Source organism: Solanum tuberosum, unplaced genomic scaffold, assembly GCF_000226075.1.
Source record: "Solanum tuberosum cultivar DM 1-3 516 R44 unplaced genomic scaffold, SolTub_3.0 scf00494, whole genome shotgun sequence".
NCBI classification, from domain to species: domain Eukaryota; kingdom Viridiplantae; phylum Streptophyta; class Magnoliopsida; order Solanales; family Solanaceae; genus Solanum; species Solanum tuberosum.
Genome location: NW_006239417.1, coordinates 339,231 through 353,870, shown reverse-complemented (window position 1 = coordinate 353,870; position 14,640 = coordinate 339,231). Strand labels below are relative to the sequence as shown.

General features: G+C 36.0%; 1 protein-coding gene across 2 annotated transcripts; it reads left to right on the top strand.

The window, feature by feature from the left end:
- Window positions 1-2,177: 2,177 nt before the first annotated feature.
- On the top strand, window positions 2,178-14,374 carry LOC102583937 (DNA-directed RNA polymerases IV and V subunit 2-like). 2 transcript variants are annotated; one of them, XM_006364415.2, is made up of 8 exons: window positions 2,178-2,290; window positions 4,109-4,661; window positions 5,286-5,498; window positions 8,217-9,097; window positions 9,486-9,777; window positions 10,962-11,924; window positions 13,193-13,464; window positions 13,610-14,374. In XM_006364415.2, the coding sequence occupies exons 2-8, from the start codon at window positions 4,122-4,124 to the stop codon at window positions 14,106-14,108; spliced, it is 3,660 nt and encodes a 1,219-aa protein (XP_006364477.1). In that variant the 5' UTR covers window positions 2,178-2,290; window positions 4,109-4,121; the 3' UTR covers window positions 14,109-14,374. The 2 variants fall into 2 exon arrangements, with proteins under 2 accessions (XP_006364477.1, XP_015159439.1); XM_015303953.1 differs by lacking the exon at window positions 2,178-2,290 and adding an exon at window positions 3,328-3,391.
- Window positions 14,375-14,640: the final 266 nt, after the last annotated feature.

Sequence of the window (14,640 nt, the reverse complement as noted above, 5' to 3'; positions counted from 1 at the left end):
TTTCGTTGGATTGCAGTTTCATATCTTTTCCTCTCTCTTTCAATTGCTTTAATAATACCTCACCCAAGAATGTCAAATGCGTTATTGACAATTGCAATTAGAGAAGATGGAGATACTAAAACCAGCTATGAGAACCCTTGACTTCTGTTTCTTCTGCTTCTTGATTTTCTGTTGTACTACAGCTACCTAGCAATTTGGTATACCAATTCTATGATCATAGTCACACATCCAGTATGGATTGGCGACAAAGATGAACTTGTGTATTGTTGAAAATCTTACGAAAAATACTTGATCATGAAAACTATAAGGAATTCTTGAAAGCTTGAGGCGTGTCAAAGACACTGCCCGATATGCTCAACATATATGACAATTCAAGTGTGCTTATAATAGATAACTCAGGTAGACTTATTACCAAACAAAATAGAGGCAATGTTGGGCTTTCTGCACAGCAAACTATGCTTAACACCACATCTACTCTACAAGAATCAGGCAGTTTTTATGCTGAGCGAGGTGACTTCAAATGGTTCTTCAATCCAAAAGTTGTGTAATAGCTTCAACTTGGTGACGTCAAGTACCTCTAAACTATGATTGAAATTTCAGAGACACATCTTCACTAAATTAATGTTCTATTATCCTGAACTCATTTTTTTTTAAATTTTGTACACCTTTTAAGCATACGTGACACACTTCGTGACTCCACGTAGTTGAGGCGCGTGAGAGATGTTTGGATGCCACGTAAGCCAAAAAGGTGTACAAAATTTATAAAAAAATGGGTTCGGGGTAATAGGACCTTAGTTTAGTTAAGGTGTTTCTGAGATTTCGGTTATAGTTTAAGAGTACTGACAAATGTCTAACGCGGTATGCTGAAGGAATGGAAATGGGAAATTCAAGCTCTAGCCTGATTGATTGCAAAGCTGAATGCTCGAATGATCGCAAATTACCTTAAGAAATTATTGGCATTAATTATAAAAGATACTATTTGACTAAATTAGTCTTATTTTTCTTAAATGCATAATTAATGACCATATTTGTGGAGTTATAAAAAACAAAACTCAAAGAAAAATGTAACATCTTACTCTTGAATCTTGATTTTTAAAGTGACAACCGACAAATATGTTAAATCAAACATTTACTTAAGTGACAATAAAAAGAGTTGAGGGAGTTATTTTTAATTATTAAAATATCAAGAGTAATTAGCCTTTTTATTATTACTACATGTAAACGTTTCTTTATGTTTGACACAACAAATATTTCAATTAATGTAAAATACTACTCCCTCCGTCCCTTTTTATATGTCATCTCTTTCTATAAATAGTTGGTCCATAATACTACTTCTCATTTCATAAAATCAATGTATAAATTACCATATTGTTCCTTTTTTATCTTTGTGAGTTATTAATCTTGAAAATATACATTTGACCAACTTAGAAAAGCTAAGTAAATGATTCATATTCATTGATTGAAAATTTGAGTTCCAAAAAAATTAAATAAGGGTAGAAGGGTAAAATTAATCATTTTTTAATGCAGTGCAAAGTAAAAAAGTGAAATATAAAAAGGGACGGAGAGAGTACCATTTATTGAATTTGATTTTTCTATTTTCTAGAAAAATTAATACTGAATACTCCATTTATTGAATTTGATTTTTTATTTTCACTAGGAAAAATATTTTTCTCATTTTAAGAACTTATTTTTGTAATGAAAATATTTTTTCAAAATATTAACTAACGAAAATACGAAAACATTGAAAATCGTTTTCTCAACGTTTTTGATAAAACAAATTTCCTCGTACCAAACAGATCCCGAGAGACCGAAGGTTTGACATTATCAAAAGAATGTACTTTTTAAAATATTAAAATAGTGAGCAATAATTACTCATTAATATATCATCAATGGATGTGGTACAGTAAATGAAACTATTTTTTCTTAATCAGGAAGTCTCAAATTCTCCTTGGTTGGTAGCCTTACCTCCAAATGGGGCCGTAGGCATCACAAATTTCAAGTAGTCGAGCTTTAGTATGACTATCGAACACCGAGTTAGGGAAAAAACAAAATTAGTATAGCTTTTCTTTTTGGTTTATTTCTTTTAACATTAACACGTGGCATCATTTCATTGAGTCAGTACACATTATACCTTTTCGATTCCATTTTTCCAATGCATAAAAGAAAACTGACAAGAATTCACACTCACTAGCCACTGCTCTTCTTCTCTCTCTGCTTGTTGGCGTGACTGCAGAAAAAACTCTCAAAAAAATTCAACCAAAAAATAGCGAAGCAGAAGCTACGATACTTTGTAAGCTGTTCTTTTTTTTTTTGCTTTTTTCTAAATCGTTAAGCAAATATTCAGAAAATGTGTGGTTTTACGATGAATTTTTGATACTCGCTTCAAGTTTTGTGTTTGTTTTTAAGTAATCTATGTGGGTTTTGTTCATTTTTAACACCTGTTTTTGATTCATGTTGATATACAGTTATAATGCAGTATGGTCTGCAAAATTTTATATGGGGTTTTAATGAAAAACGCCGGGGTTTTAGATGAGAGAGACATGTGGAGAGAAGATGAGCAGATACCCTAGTGAGAAAGTGTGAGAGGTTGTATATAGTGTGTATAAAGAGAGGAAGAGTTAGGCGGAAAAAGTCTTGGGGATGAGAAGTGATTAGATAGAATATGACATACTTGCCACTTACTGATGACATGACCCAGATAGAAAGATACGAAGGTCAAGGATTAGGATTGAAATGTTATTTCTTTGCTATTGTATTTGCTATACTTGTTTGGTTTTTGATATGCTTTACTTGAGCTGAAAGTTTATCAAAACAACTTGTTTGCCATCACAAGTAGGGTTTAGAGGTGAATTGACTGAAGTAGGAATACTAGGGTGCTGAAATCCCTGAAAGCACTTTATGGGTTTTGTGCAAAAGAACAGGAAAGGTTTTTTAAAAATTTACTATAGTTTATACTTTTCAGAAAATGTTGAAGACATCTTACGGGTATTCTAGAGGTGAAAAGAGAAGGAAAAAAAGAGATACAAATTAGGCAGCTTATGCCAATTTCAGGAAATGTTGAAAGCAACTTAAGTTAAGGGTTTCCTAAAAAAAGTTTGTAATGTGGGTAGCTTATACATTTTATTTAAATTTTTGTGTTCTGAAATGCTGGTGAACGTCTTGAGTCTTCAAGATTTGTTAGTTTTTATGACTGGATGGATCAATGCCAACTCTTCTCCATTGTTTTCAGTATGGCTTCTTTACTACGGTAGATTTGCTTTACATATTTGATTTTTGATATGTTTTACTTGAGCCGATAGTCTATTGAAAACAACATATCTACCTTCTCAAGGTAAGGGTGAGGCTGAGTAAACACCACCTTCCCCAAACTCCACTTGTGGGATTACACTTGGTATGTTGTTGCATGGATCAATGTTAGAGTGAATTCAAGTCGAGCTTGCTTTCCTGTTATTCTCTGTTGGCTCTCATCATAAGTCATAGGGATTTTGGAATTTCTCATAATTTCTTGAGAAGGCATGTACAAAGTTACATATACTCCGCCATCCCAAGAAGTACAAGTCGAATGCATTCCAATTTTCATGTATTTAAGTCAGTGATTCTTAATCTTTTAAAGTAACATTATATATATATTCCAAAGTTACATATAAGATACTATAAGTCACAACCTTTCTTTGTCTCTATATTCTCTTGCCTTTTATCTTCTTTAGAAATAGGTCAACCAGAGTGAACTGGGTTGTCAAAAACACAGTTTACATTTAAGAGAAAATTTAACCAAGCAATCCCGATTTCCACCCCATGGACATTTGTATAGTCTTTTGTTTTGTGCTTTGTTTTTTACTGTTTCTAAATGAGAACTCCTTTCTAGTTAGAAATAAATGAACAAGCCTTAGTCCTTTCTTTTTTTCTTTTAGAGAAATACTCATTTGGCCTTCCTGGAAGGACTTTACTTTCAGATGGGGTAACTAAAGTCTTTTAGCTGTCGATTTTCTTTATGTTGTACCATTGATTGCTTTTGAAAGGAGAGATCATCTGATCATGTTTGTGCACCAGTACAGGTTGGAATGAAATTAATGTGGATTGATGCACTTTGATTTTGTTTTTGATGCAGGTGCTTCATTCAAATGACAATTTCTGATATCATGGAAGATGTGGGATGTAGTAGTGGAAAAGCGAAGACTTCCAATGGATCAACAATGATGGACTTTGATATTGATGGTCTTTTTGAAGTAGAAGATTATGATTGGGATGAGGACGAGGATGAGGATGATAATCTTGATATGACTTCAATTAAAGAGTTGGGTGGAGGTTTCTTGAGAAACTTCTGTAAAAAGGCATCAGCTGGTTTCTTTGAGAAGTATGGCGTAATTAGCCACCAGATTGATTCATACAATGACTTCATCAGGTATGGAATCCAAAGGGTGTTCGACTCGGTTGGGGAGATCCATGTTGAGCCAGGTTATGATCCATCAAAGAAAGGTGAAGGTGAATGGAAGCATGCTTCTGTCAAGTTTGGGAAAGTAACCCTTGATCGGCCAAAGTTTTGGGCAGGGGAAAAGTTTTCTGCCTATAATGGGGAAGAGTACCTGGACTTGTGGCCACGGCATGCTCGCCTTCAGAACATGACTTATTCTGCCAGGATAATTGTTGAAACTCATGTTCAGGCAAGAAGATGTTTGTTTTTGTCTAATATTCAATTTCTTTTTTGTTTTTATCTACCGTCTATATTTTTACGTGTAATGTGTTCTTTCTGTTTATTTATAATCATTCATTTTCTTATTATTCTCAATTTTGAATTGGCCAGCTTGCAAGTTTTCTACTATTTTTGGTATACTCCTTGTGTACGAGTGACTTTTTGCCCTAACCTTAATAAAATTATTACTTTATCAAAAAAGTTGGATTAGCTAGCTATGTTCTAAGATTATTGCATTATGTTGTTATTCTGTAGATTAAGCTGTTAATCTTGTTGGTCTCTCTTGAACAGTTCTTTATTAAATGCATTGCCCATCTGACAAAAAAGTAAGAAAATGGTCATCACAAATGAAACAAGAGCTCTGATCTGCATGCATTTGAATTCTTAACATTTTGATATCATTTTTTTGAACTTCACAAAATTCACCCTTTATCTGGAGTACTACTGATATTTGAAATTTAATCCATTCTCATCCATGTTGTGCATTGACAAATTAATACGGTTAGCATTGAGGACACATCCAAAATGTCTTTTATTTTCCCTGTTAGTTTCTTATTCTTTTAACTTTATTGGCTGCCCTTGAAAATGATTTCAGGTGTTTACTAAAAAGCTAGTTAGAAGCGACAAGTTCAAAACTGGGGTAGAACAATTTGTTGACAAGGAGTGTGTGATGGAAGATAAAAGGGATGTCTTCATTGGGAGAATTCCTGTGATGGTGAACTCAGAGTTGTGCTGGATGAGTGGTGCTGACAGGCCTGATTGTGATTTTGATCATGGGGGATACTTCATAGTCAAAGGGGCTGAAAAGGTAAGATCTTTCTGCTAGCACCTCACTCCAACCCGTTTGGCCATAGATGTTCCTAACTTGCCACTATTTGGCAAATATTTTTGGCCAACAATCCAAATTCCCAAATACTATAAAGCACTAGTATTTGTGCCAAATTTTATTTTTGTTAACTTTTAAAAATTTAAAAATTACTGCAAACTTTTATATTTTATAAAAACACCCATCATTTATTGGTTGGACTGAATTTAGTCCTAGTTCGTTGTACATAATTTATACAGTTATATACATTATACATATATTATTAGTTTTTATCTGAGCTTGCTCTCCGAAGTTACTTCCAACTACAAGTAGTAATAGTAGTTTTTCGTATACAAATCAATGGTGTCATGACTTTTCACGGAACATGTTCATTATAAAATGATAATACAATTTATGAGTATTTTTAATAGTTTTTAGAACTTATGGATATAAATCATATTTCTTTAAAAAGTCAAATATTTCTCTCAAAGTCTATGGCCAAACACATGGTGAAACTTCACCCAAAAAGGACTTGACAAAAATATTTGGGAATCTATGGCAAAATGCTAGTTTGATGCCTCGCTGTCTTCATCTATAAAGGGCATAGAAAACAAAGCTGGACAGTTGATGGGAGCTAGTACACTATTTAAGCCCCACTGAGTAAAGGGAAAATAAAAGATACTATTCAAAGTACAGCCACACCAATCGTTTTCTATACATCAAAGTCAAACTAGCATAACTAAAAACAGTGGAATTTCACTTTTTAATGTTAGAATTTATGTTTGAAATTTAAACTCTTAGATTAGTTGGAATGTGACACCTTTTCCCTACAATATGATATACTGAGTATTAGAACAAGATGAGTTCATTGGAGTAGAATGCTTATAAATAATTTGTTTACTCGAGCTATACTAGTTTAGAATTGAGGCATAGTGTTGTACTAGTGGCTGTTGTTGCTTAAATAGTTGTGTCATTTGACAGATGTTGTAACTTTGAAAAATCAGATAATTGCAATGTTGTGTCCCTATAATGGAAGATGTAACAAAAGAGGAGGAAAGAGAGGAGAGAACATTTAACTTTCATGTTAGACATTTGACTTAGTGATTGATTAGAATGATGGTAGTGTGAGGTTATTCTGAAGGTCCTATCTACTTTTTGGGGTTTGTTTATTTGTTTTTTTGTTTTTATTGAAGATACCGATTGAAGATTGATCTTATGAAGGTGAAGTTTTTGTACCACTTTACATAATGTCCCGTTAATGTAGAGTTCGGGATGAAACAGTTTTGTAGCATGCATAAACCTTTAGGAGGAAAGATGACGTGCCTCCATCGTAATTTCTTCTAGTTGGATATTACATATTGTTAGTAAGATAGGAACTCTGATTTTGTAAGACAAGTTGCAAAATATGGTGATACATTATTTCTCTTCTGTAAAAACTTCAATGCCAGTCTGTGGATAGCCATGTTTTTCAGACTCTCCAAAAATGATCCACATCCGTGTCGGGCCTTCAAAATACACTACTTTGAAGGATCGGACACGCACTCGTCGACATTTTTGAAGAGTCCGAGTAACATAGATGGATAGTGTAAGAACTCTGTCTCTGTATAATGTGTTGATTTTGCATGTTTAATACAAGTTGCACAAATATGTGGTGTATGATTTAGAGTGTCATGGATGCCTTTTAATACAAGTAGCACAAATCTGTGCTGATAGGTTATTTACTTTTCTGAAAACCAATCAATTAGTCTCGGTTTTTATCTTTTAACCTGGAACATGAATATGCTCAGTTCTAAGAGAAATTGAATGTAATAGAAAGCCAAATAGACAAGAACTGATTAGGAGCTTGATTATTCATGCCCTATATATAGTATATAGTGGAAGTATGATAGATCCTAGATACAGACCCTGTAAAAACTACACGTGCAACTTAAAAATTCTGATGCAGGAACTCAAGGTATGAACTTTATGTTCCATTTAGACAGTAAATTTTTGTGGAGTGCCCTCTTAGTATCTTATATATAATTCAACGTCAACAACAAATATCTTACCATAAAATCACAGAGACCAGTTGGAGATCAGATTTCATTGTTAGGAAGCTAAGAGACTCATGATTCTAAGTATCTCAAATGGTTTTCTCTGCTCTACGTTGTTCCTTAGATTGTGAATTTTGAAGTGAAAATAAGGTGATACCCACTCTAAAGGATGCACTTATGAACCTAAAGCTGTTAGCTCGAAGACAATGATCCAAGTAAAATCCACTGTGCTTGTTGATTTTAATGTAGTAGTAACAACAGTTCATGATTGATCGTTCGTTTTATGGAATCATCTGCGTAGCTTGGCTGGTGGTGACGGTGAACCAACATTTTCAGAATAGTTAAACAAATAACATTTTTCCGCTTCTGATGTATTGGGAAGAAAGGGGTATATGATGCAGGATTGAGTTTGATATATACTTTCAGGAGAATCCTTTTCTAACTTCTGGGGATAGGATAAGGAACCAGTCACTGATTCTGCTTTCATGTCAATTCTATTACATCTTAATCTTATAGCTGTTGCATATGGAACTGAGATCAGATTAAGATTTTTTCTTGTTGGGCGTGCATTCTAACCTCATGCTATTACTATAGTGATATAGAATATTGTTTAACCTTTTTGGCATTTAGAAGTAAATTTCCTATCACAGTTTAAATTTAGATTGAAAGCTTGCAATTTCCATTTCAGATCTTCATTGCACAGGAGCAGATCTGTTTAAAAAGACTCTGGGTGTCAAACCATTCCACTTGGATGGTTGCATATCGCTCCGGTGAAAAAAGGAATAGAGTCTACCTTAAACTGACTGAGACATTGAAACATGAGCACATTAAGGGAGAAGCAAAAGCCCTCAGTGTGTATTTCCTTGCAGAAATGCCAATTTGGGTCTTGTTTTTTGCTCTAGGAGTATCCTCTGACAGGGAGATAGTAGATTTGATTGATGTGGATATTAAAGATACTAATATCATCAATATACTAGTAGCTTCAATCCACGATGCTGACAAGAATTGTGAGGACTTCAGGAAAGGGAAAAAGGCTCTTGCTTATGTTGATAGACTTATAAAGAGCTGTAAATTTCCACCTCAAGAATCTGTTGAGGAGTGCATAAAAGAATACCTGTTCCCTAATCTTAGTGGTCTCAAGCAGAAGGCTCGCTTCTTAGGCTATATGGTAAAGTGCCTCTTGCTCTCTTACATTGGCCGCAGAAAGGTTGACAACAGAGATGATTTTCGAAACAAAAGATTGGATCTGGCTGGTGAGCTCCTTGAACGAGAGCTCAGGGCGCACATTAAACATGCCGAGAGGCGTATGGTGAAGGCACTGCAAAGAGATCTTTGTGGAGATCGACAAGTGCAACCACTTGAGCACTACTTAGATGCGTCAATAATTACCAATGGTCTCTCCAGGGCTTTTTCTACTGGTCATTGGTGTCACCCTTACAAGAGAATGGAGAGGGTTTCTGGTGTAGTTGCAACTCTCAGACGAACAAATCCATTGCAAATGACTGCTGATCTAAGGAAGACACGTCAGCAGGTTACATACACTGGGAAGGTTGGCGATGCTAGATACCCGTAAGTGTTTCTAAATTTATATCGACCTATTTTTTTTCGTGTTTCCCATTAGCAAAAATAGTGACTTCATTTGACTTGCCTCCTGATCCTTTGCTCATTCTGTCATAATTTTTTTGGTATTTTATTTCCCTTTTTGTCAAGAAGGGGAGCCTTGGAGGCTGGAGCAACCATAAAGTTGTCTCCATGTGACCTATAAGTCACGGGTTCGAGCCGTGGAAGCAGCCACTAATGCTGCCATTAGGATAGGCTATCTACATGACACCCCTTGGTGTGCAGCCCTTCCCAAGACCTGCGTGAACGGGGGATTCTTGTTCACCTGGTTGCCCTTTATATGTGTTTTCTTCCGCTTAATTATGATAATCTGATGATTTTTGAATAACTTATGCAGACATCCTTCACACTGGGGAAAGGTATGCTTTCTATCTACCCCAGATGGAGAAAATTGTGGCCTGGTAAAAAATTTGGCTAGTATGGGTCTTGTCAGCACAACTGTTTTGAAACCACTTCTTGAGACATTGTTTCGGTGTGGGATGCAAAAGTTAGTAGATGATAGTGCCACCTCACTCCATGGAAAACAAAAGGTACTTCTAGATGGGGATTGGGTTGGAGTATGTGAAGATTCTGCACTCTTCGTTTCAAAACTAAGACGTAAGCGCCGCAGGAATGAAGTACCACACCAGGTTTGCTATGATCATTTTCATTATTATTGTACATCAGAATCATGAAGCCTTGCTATATTTTTTGGTGGGATAAAGTATACTACTTGTTTATATATAAGTATGATTATCAATTTATCAACAGGACGATTATCAAACTGTAAAACACTCGTCTTATTCTCTTTGCTCCTCTAGTTTATGGTATATTGCATTGGATGTAAAACAACATATAAGACCGTAGGAATGAAGTTCACATCAGGTAAGTAGTGATCATTTCCATTTAATTATGTACAAGGGACATTAAACATACTGTAGAATTTTTGGTTATATAGCAACAAATATATTCATTAATTCATTAAAAGGCGATTATAAAACTATTAACCAGATCTGAAAGACTCCTCCTTTTCTCATTGTTACTGAAATAGACATGAATCCTGCAGTACACTGTATTGAATGTAGAATAACTTCTGTGATGCTATTTCAGGATAACTTAAGTACTAAAGTAGAGATACAATTTTAGGGATCTAAAAAGGAAAGTGTTACGATGAGTTTGGAATAGATGGAATCCTTGAACTCTGTCCATCCAACTTCTGTGATCTTTTTTCTTTTAAGAAATATCTCTTTTTTGTCTGTGTTTTCTGAGCTAGCTTGCACACACCTTGGCTATTCCACCGGGTATTTGCTACCTCCTACCCACACATGTAGCGGTTACTCTCACCGAGGCTCAGGTAGGCTGGAAAAAATCACCTTTTGGGAAATTTCCCTTTGCAATGTGCAAAAATTTAAACTAATTTAAATAATTTTTATGATATTTAAATTTTGAAGGATTCAAACAATAAAATAGGATCCACAAGTTCTCTATGAAATGACCTTTATCACAGATTTGGCAAAACAATAAAACTGAAACCAACAGTCCTCTATTATATACTAACCTTTATCTCAAATTTGGCAGTTGGTTTGATGTTTTCTTATAGCACTAGCAGATATACCATGCAAGTTAAAAGCATGGAAGTTTATGTAGCTTCTTCACTGAGGAAATTTGACCCTATACCTTTTTCATTAGCACTGGATTTCCTGTGATAAGTCTCTCTGTACATAGTTATTAAAAATTTAGTATAGTATATTCTCTTGTGGAGATGTTGTATAGCATCCTATAAGATATGTCAATTTGATACTCATACACTGAACAATCTAAAATTTTGTTCTAGGTTGAAGTTAAGAGAGATGAGCAGCAGGATGAAGTTCGCATATTTTCTGATGCTGGAAGGATTATGCGCCCTCTTCTTGTTGTTTCAAATCTTAAGAATATTAAATCTTTGAAAGACGGAATGAAAGGGGGAGATTATGGCTTCCAAACTCTTCTGGACAAAGGGATTATTGAGCTTATTGGACCTGAAGAAGAAGAAGACTGTCGAACTGCATGGGGAGTTGAGTATCTCTTAAAAGCAGATAAAGAGAATCCACCTGTTAATTATACCCATTGTGAGTTGGACATGTCATTTCTGTTAGGCTTGAGCTGTGGTTTAATCCCTTTTGCAAATCATGACCATGCTAGGAGGGTCCTCTATCAATCTGAGAAGCACTCTCAGCAAGCAATTGGGTTTTCAACAGTGAATCCAAACGCTAGAGTTGATACGAATACCCATCAATTGTATTACCCTCAGAGGCCACTTTTTGGGACAATGTTGTCAGATTCCCTTGGGAAACCAAAATGTGGTCGTCACCAGAAAGGAATGCTTTCACGGCCTGAATACTACAATGGTCAATGTGCTATTGTTGCAGTGAATGTTCACCTTGGCTATAACCAAGAAGATTCAGTGGTTATGAATCGTGCATCACTGGAGCGCGGAATGTTTCGATCGGAGCATGTCAGAAGCTACAAGGCTGAGGTCGACAATAAGGAAGCCATGGGAAAGAAGTCCAAGGTAGAGGACTCTGTGAACTTTGGGAAAACCCAGAGTAAAATTGGACGAGTGGACAGCCTAGATGATGATGGTTTTCCATTCATTGGGGCAAATCTCCAGAGCGGAGATATCATAATTGGGAAATATGCTGAATCAGGCGCTGATCACAGTGTCAAGATGAAGCATACCGAAAGGGGCATGGTTCAGAAGGTTTTGCTCTCCGCTAATGATGACGGGAAGAATTTTGCTGTTGTATCTCTCAGACAAGTAAGATGCCCTATATGTCTATGCTTCTACTTATGTGCTTCTCTATATTTCTATATGGAACATATGTTTTAAGATGCAGGTTTATGAGAAACCTGTCATTATTAAAAAACCATATTATGTCTTTGGAGAACTGTTTGCTGGTATTTTGCAAGCTTCTTGAAGTACTTGTCTTCATGATAGAAGGAGACAATGCTATGTACATAAAGATCAGAAGTGTCTTGAACCATCTTACTAGGGAACACATTGAAAGAGTAGCAACTGAACTGAATAAAAGCTGTCTTGTCTATAAGTAGCACAACTAGACTCTGCTAAAGCTTCAAAACTAGAAACCAATAGCCAAAGTAGAAAACCTTCAGTTTTATGTTTTAAGGACTGATTGATTTATAAAATCTAATGTTGGTATTATGATCCATCAACGTGTCCTTGGGAAGCATTATGCCATGTGGGGTTTTTTTCCCTGTAAGACAGGGTGATAATAAATCACCCAAGCTCCCTGTTTTCAACCAATGTAGGAAATGTCCAATGTACCAAACAGAGCACCCTCCACCCCCAACGAAGTGTCCATTTGCCTCACTTATTGACACAGAGATCCGGCAACAATCCTTTGGAAGTATTACTCTGCCACCAACACAGTGAGGGATTTTTTGTCCTGAAAAGATGCCTGCTGAAAGTGAATGGAGAGAGCTTATAAGCTGCTGTCCAAGCTTCTTGTCTTTGACATATGTGGGACAAGGTCCCAGGTACCAAAAGCTGATATTAAGTCATGAAATGAATTGAACTTTCTCACTGCAGTACATTATTTACTATATTTATTCAGTAGATTTTGTACTCTTTAAGAGTTAGCAAAGAAAGCCTAATTGTATATTTTTGTTTTGCCTACGGTGTGAATATGGAACATGTAAATATGGCTGCATCAGTTCTACAGATGTCAGAATCCCTACAGGACTAGATATGGAATACTTTGCTGTTTTGCTGTGACAACATTGTACAGTTCCTATAGCACATCCTTTGTGATACTTTATCTATAAAGTTACTTTACCTTTTTAAAAAAGAGTTAGTAAAGAAAGCTGTTAGGTGTAAGCATCATGTTTCTGTGTTATGATTCAAATTTATATGTGTGAGAAAGTTGATTGCCTCCTACTAATCTTTACGTTTCTTCAACCCTATCCTTCCTGAAGATAAAGAAACTCAAGAGTACATGGAAGACACTATATAACTAATCCTAATTCACTTTAAGTGACTCCAGTATTCTTGTACATTCTGTGCAGGTTCGTTCTCCATGTCTTGGAGACAAGTTCTCTAGCATGCATGGACAAAAGGGTGTCCTTGGATATCTGGAGTCTCAGGAGAACTTCCCTTTTACAGTTCAGGGGATTGTTCCAGATATTGTAATCAATCCCCATGCATTTCCTTCAAGGCAAACACCTGGTCAGCTGCTGGAAGCCGCTTTGGGGAAGGGCATTGCCCTAGGTGGTGGTGAAAAATATGCCACTCCCTTTTCCGCTTTATCAGTTGACGCCATACTAAAGCAGCTTCATGGGTAAGATATAAGAAAACTGTATCCTTTTTTTGTAATTACATGTTCTTGTGCAAAACAGTTAAGCTGATTTTGTTTTATTGTGCGTTCTCAATTGTGAATTCTGGTGATTTGTCATTTTGACTATTAAATGGTATATGACCTGTAGGCGAGGATTCTCAAGATGGGGAAGTGAGAGAGTTTACAACGGTCGGACTGGTGAAATGGTTCATTCCCTGATTTTCATGGGCCCTACATTCTACCAACGCCTCATCCATATGGCTGAAGACAAGGTAAAATTCCGTAATACTGGGCCTGTCCATCCCCTTACTCGCCAACCTGTGGCAGACAGAAAACGATTTGGTGGAATTAAATTTGGTGAGATGGAACGGGACTGTCTTATAGCTCACGGTGCTGCAGCAAATCTGCATGAACGCCTTTTCACACTCAGTGACTCCTCTCAGATGCACATCTGTGGGAAGTGCAAGAACATGGCGAATGTGATCCAGAGGTCCGCGCCAGGTGGTAAGATAAGGGGTCCGTTCTGCCGGTTCTGTGAATCAGTTGAAGATATTGTGAAGGTTGATGTGCCATATGGTGCAAAGTTATTGTGCCAGGAGCTCTTCAGCATGGGCATATCCCTCAAGTTTGATACTGAAATTTGCTGATTTCTCTTATTAAGTTTCATCTTCCAGATTATACTAGCGATGCTAATATGTTGGTACAGATTTTGATGGCAAACATTATTATTTGTAAATATCTCTAATGCTGATGGGGAAAGAAAACTGTCTCTTGTATCTAGCCTTATTGAGCGATCGATCAAGATCAAGATGGAACATACATGCTGATAATTGATTTGGCATTATAGATTTAAGTTGAGACTCTTTTTGATAGGGGACATATTGGAATTTAATCTTTACCATTACTTGCTCTATTATGGAATTGGTTTTGGTGCAAAAGAGTAATGACAGGTGATACAAGTAAGAAGTATGCTATGCTCATCATTAGTGCCATACTAATTTTGTATTGGGCGGGTTGAAAACATGGGGTTTTGCTATGCAGGGCAGGTTGAGGTTGAACATGCACAACAATCGCCCTCGCCATGTTGTCATTCCACTTTTACTTTTATTTATCGCGTCTCAAGTTGAAATTTCAAACAAGAAAGTAAATGTCAAGATTTTTTTTTTTTTTTTTTTATCA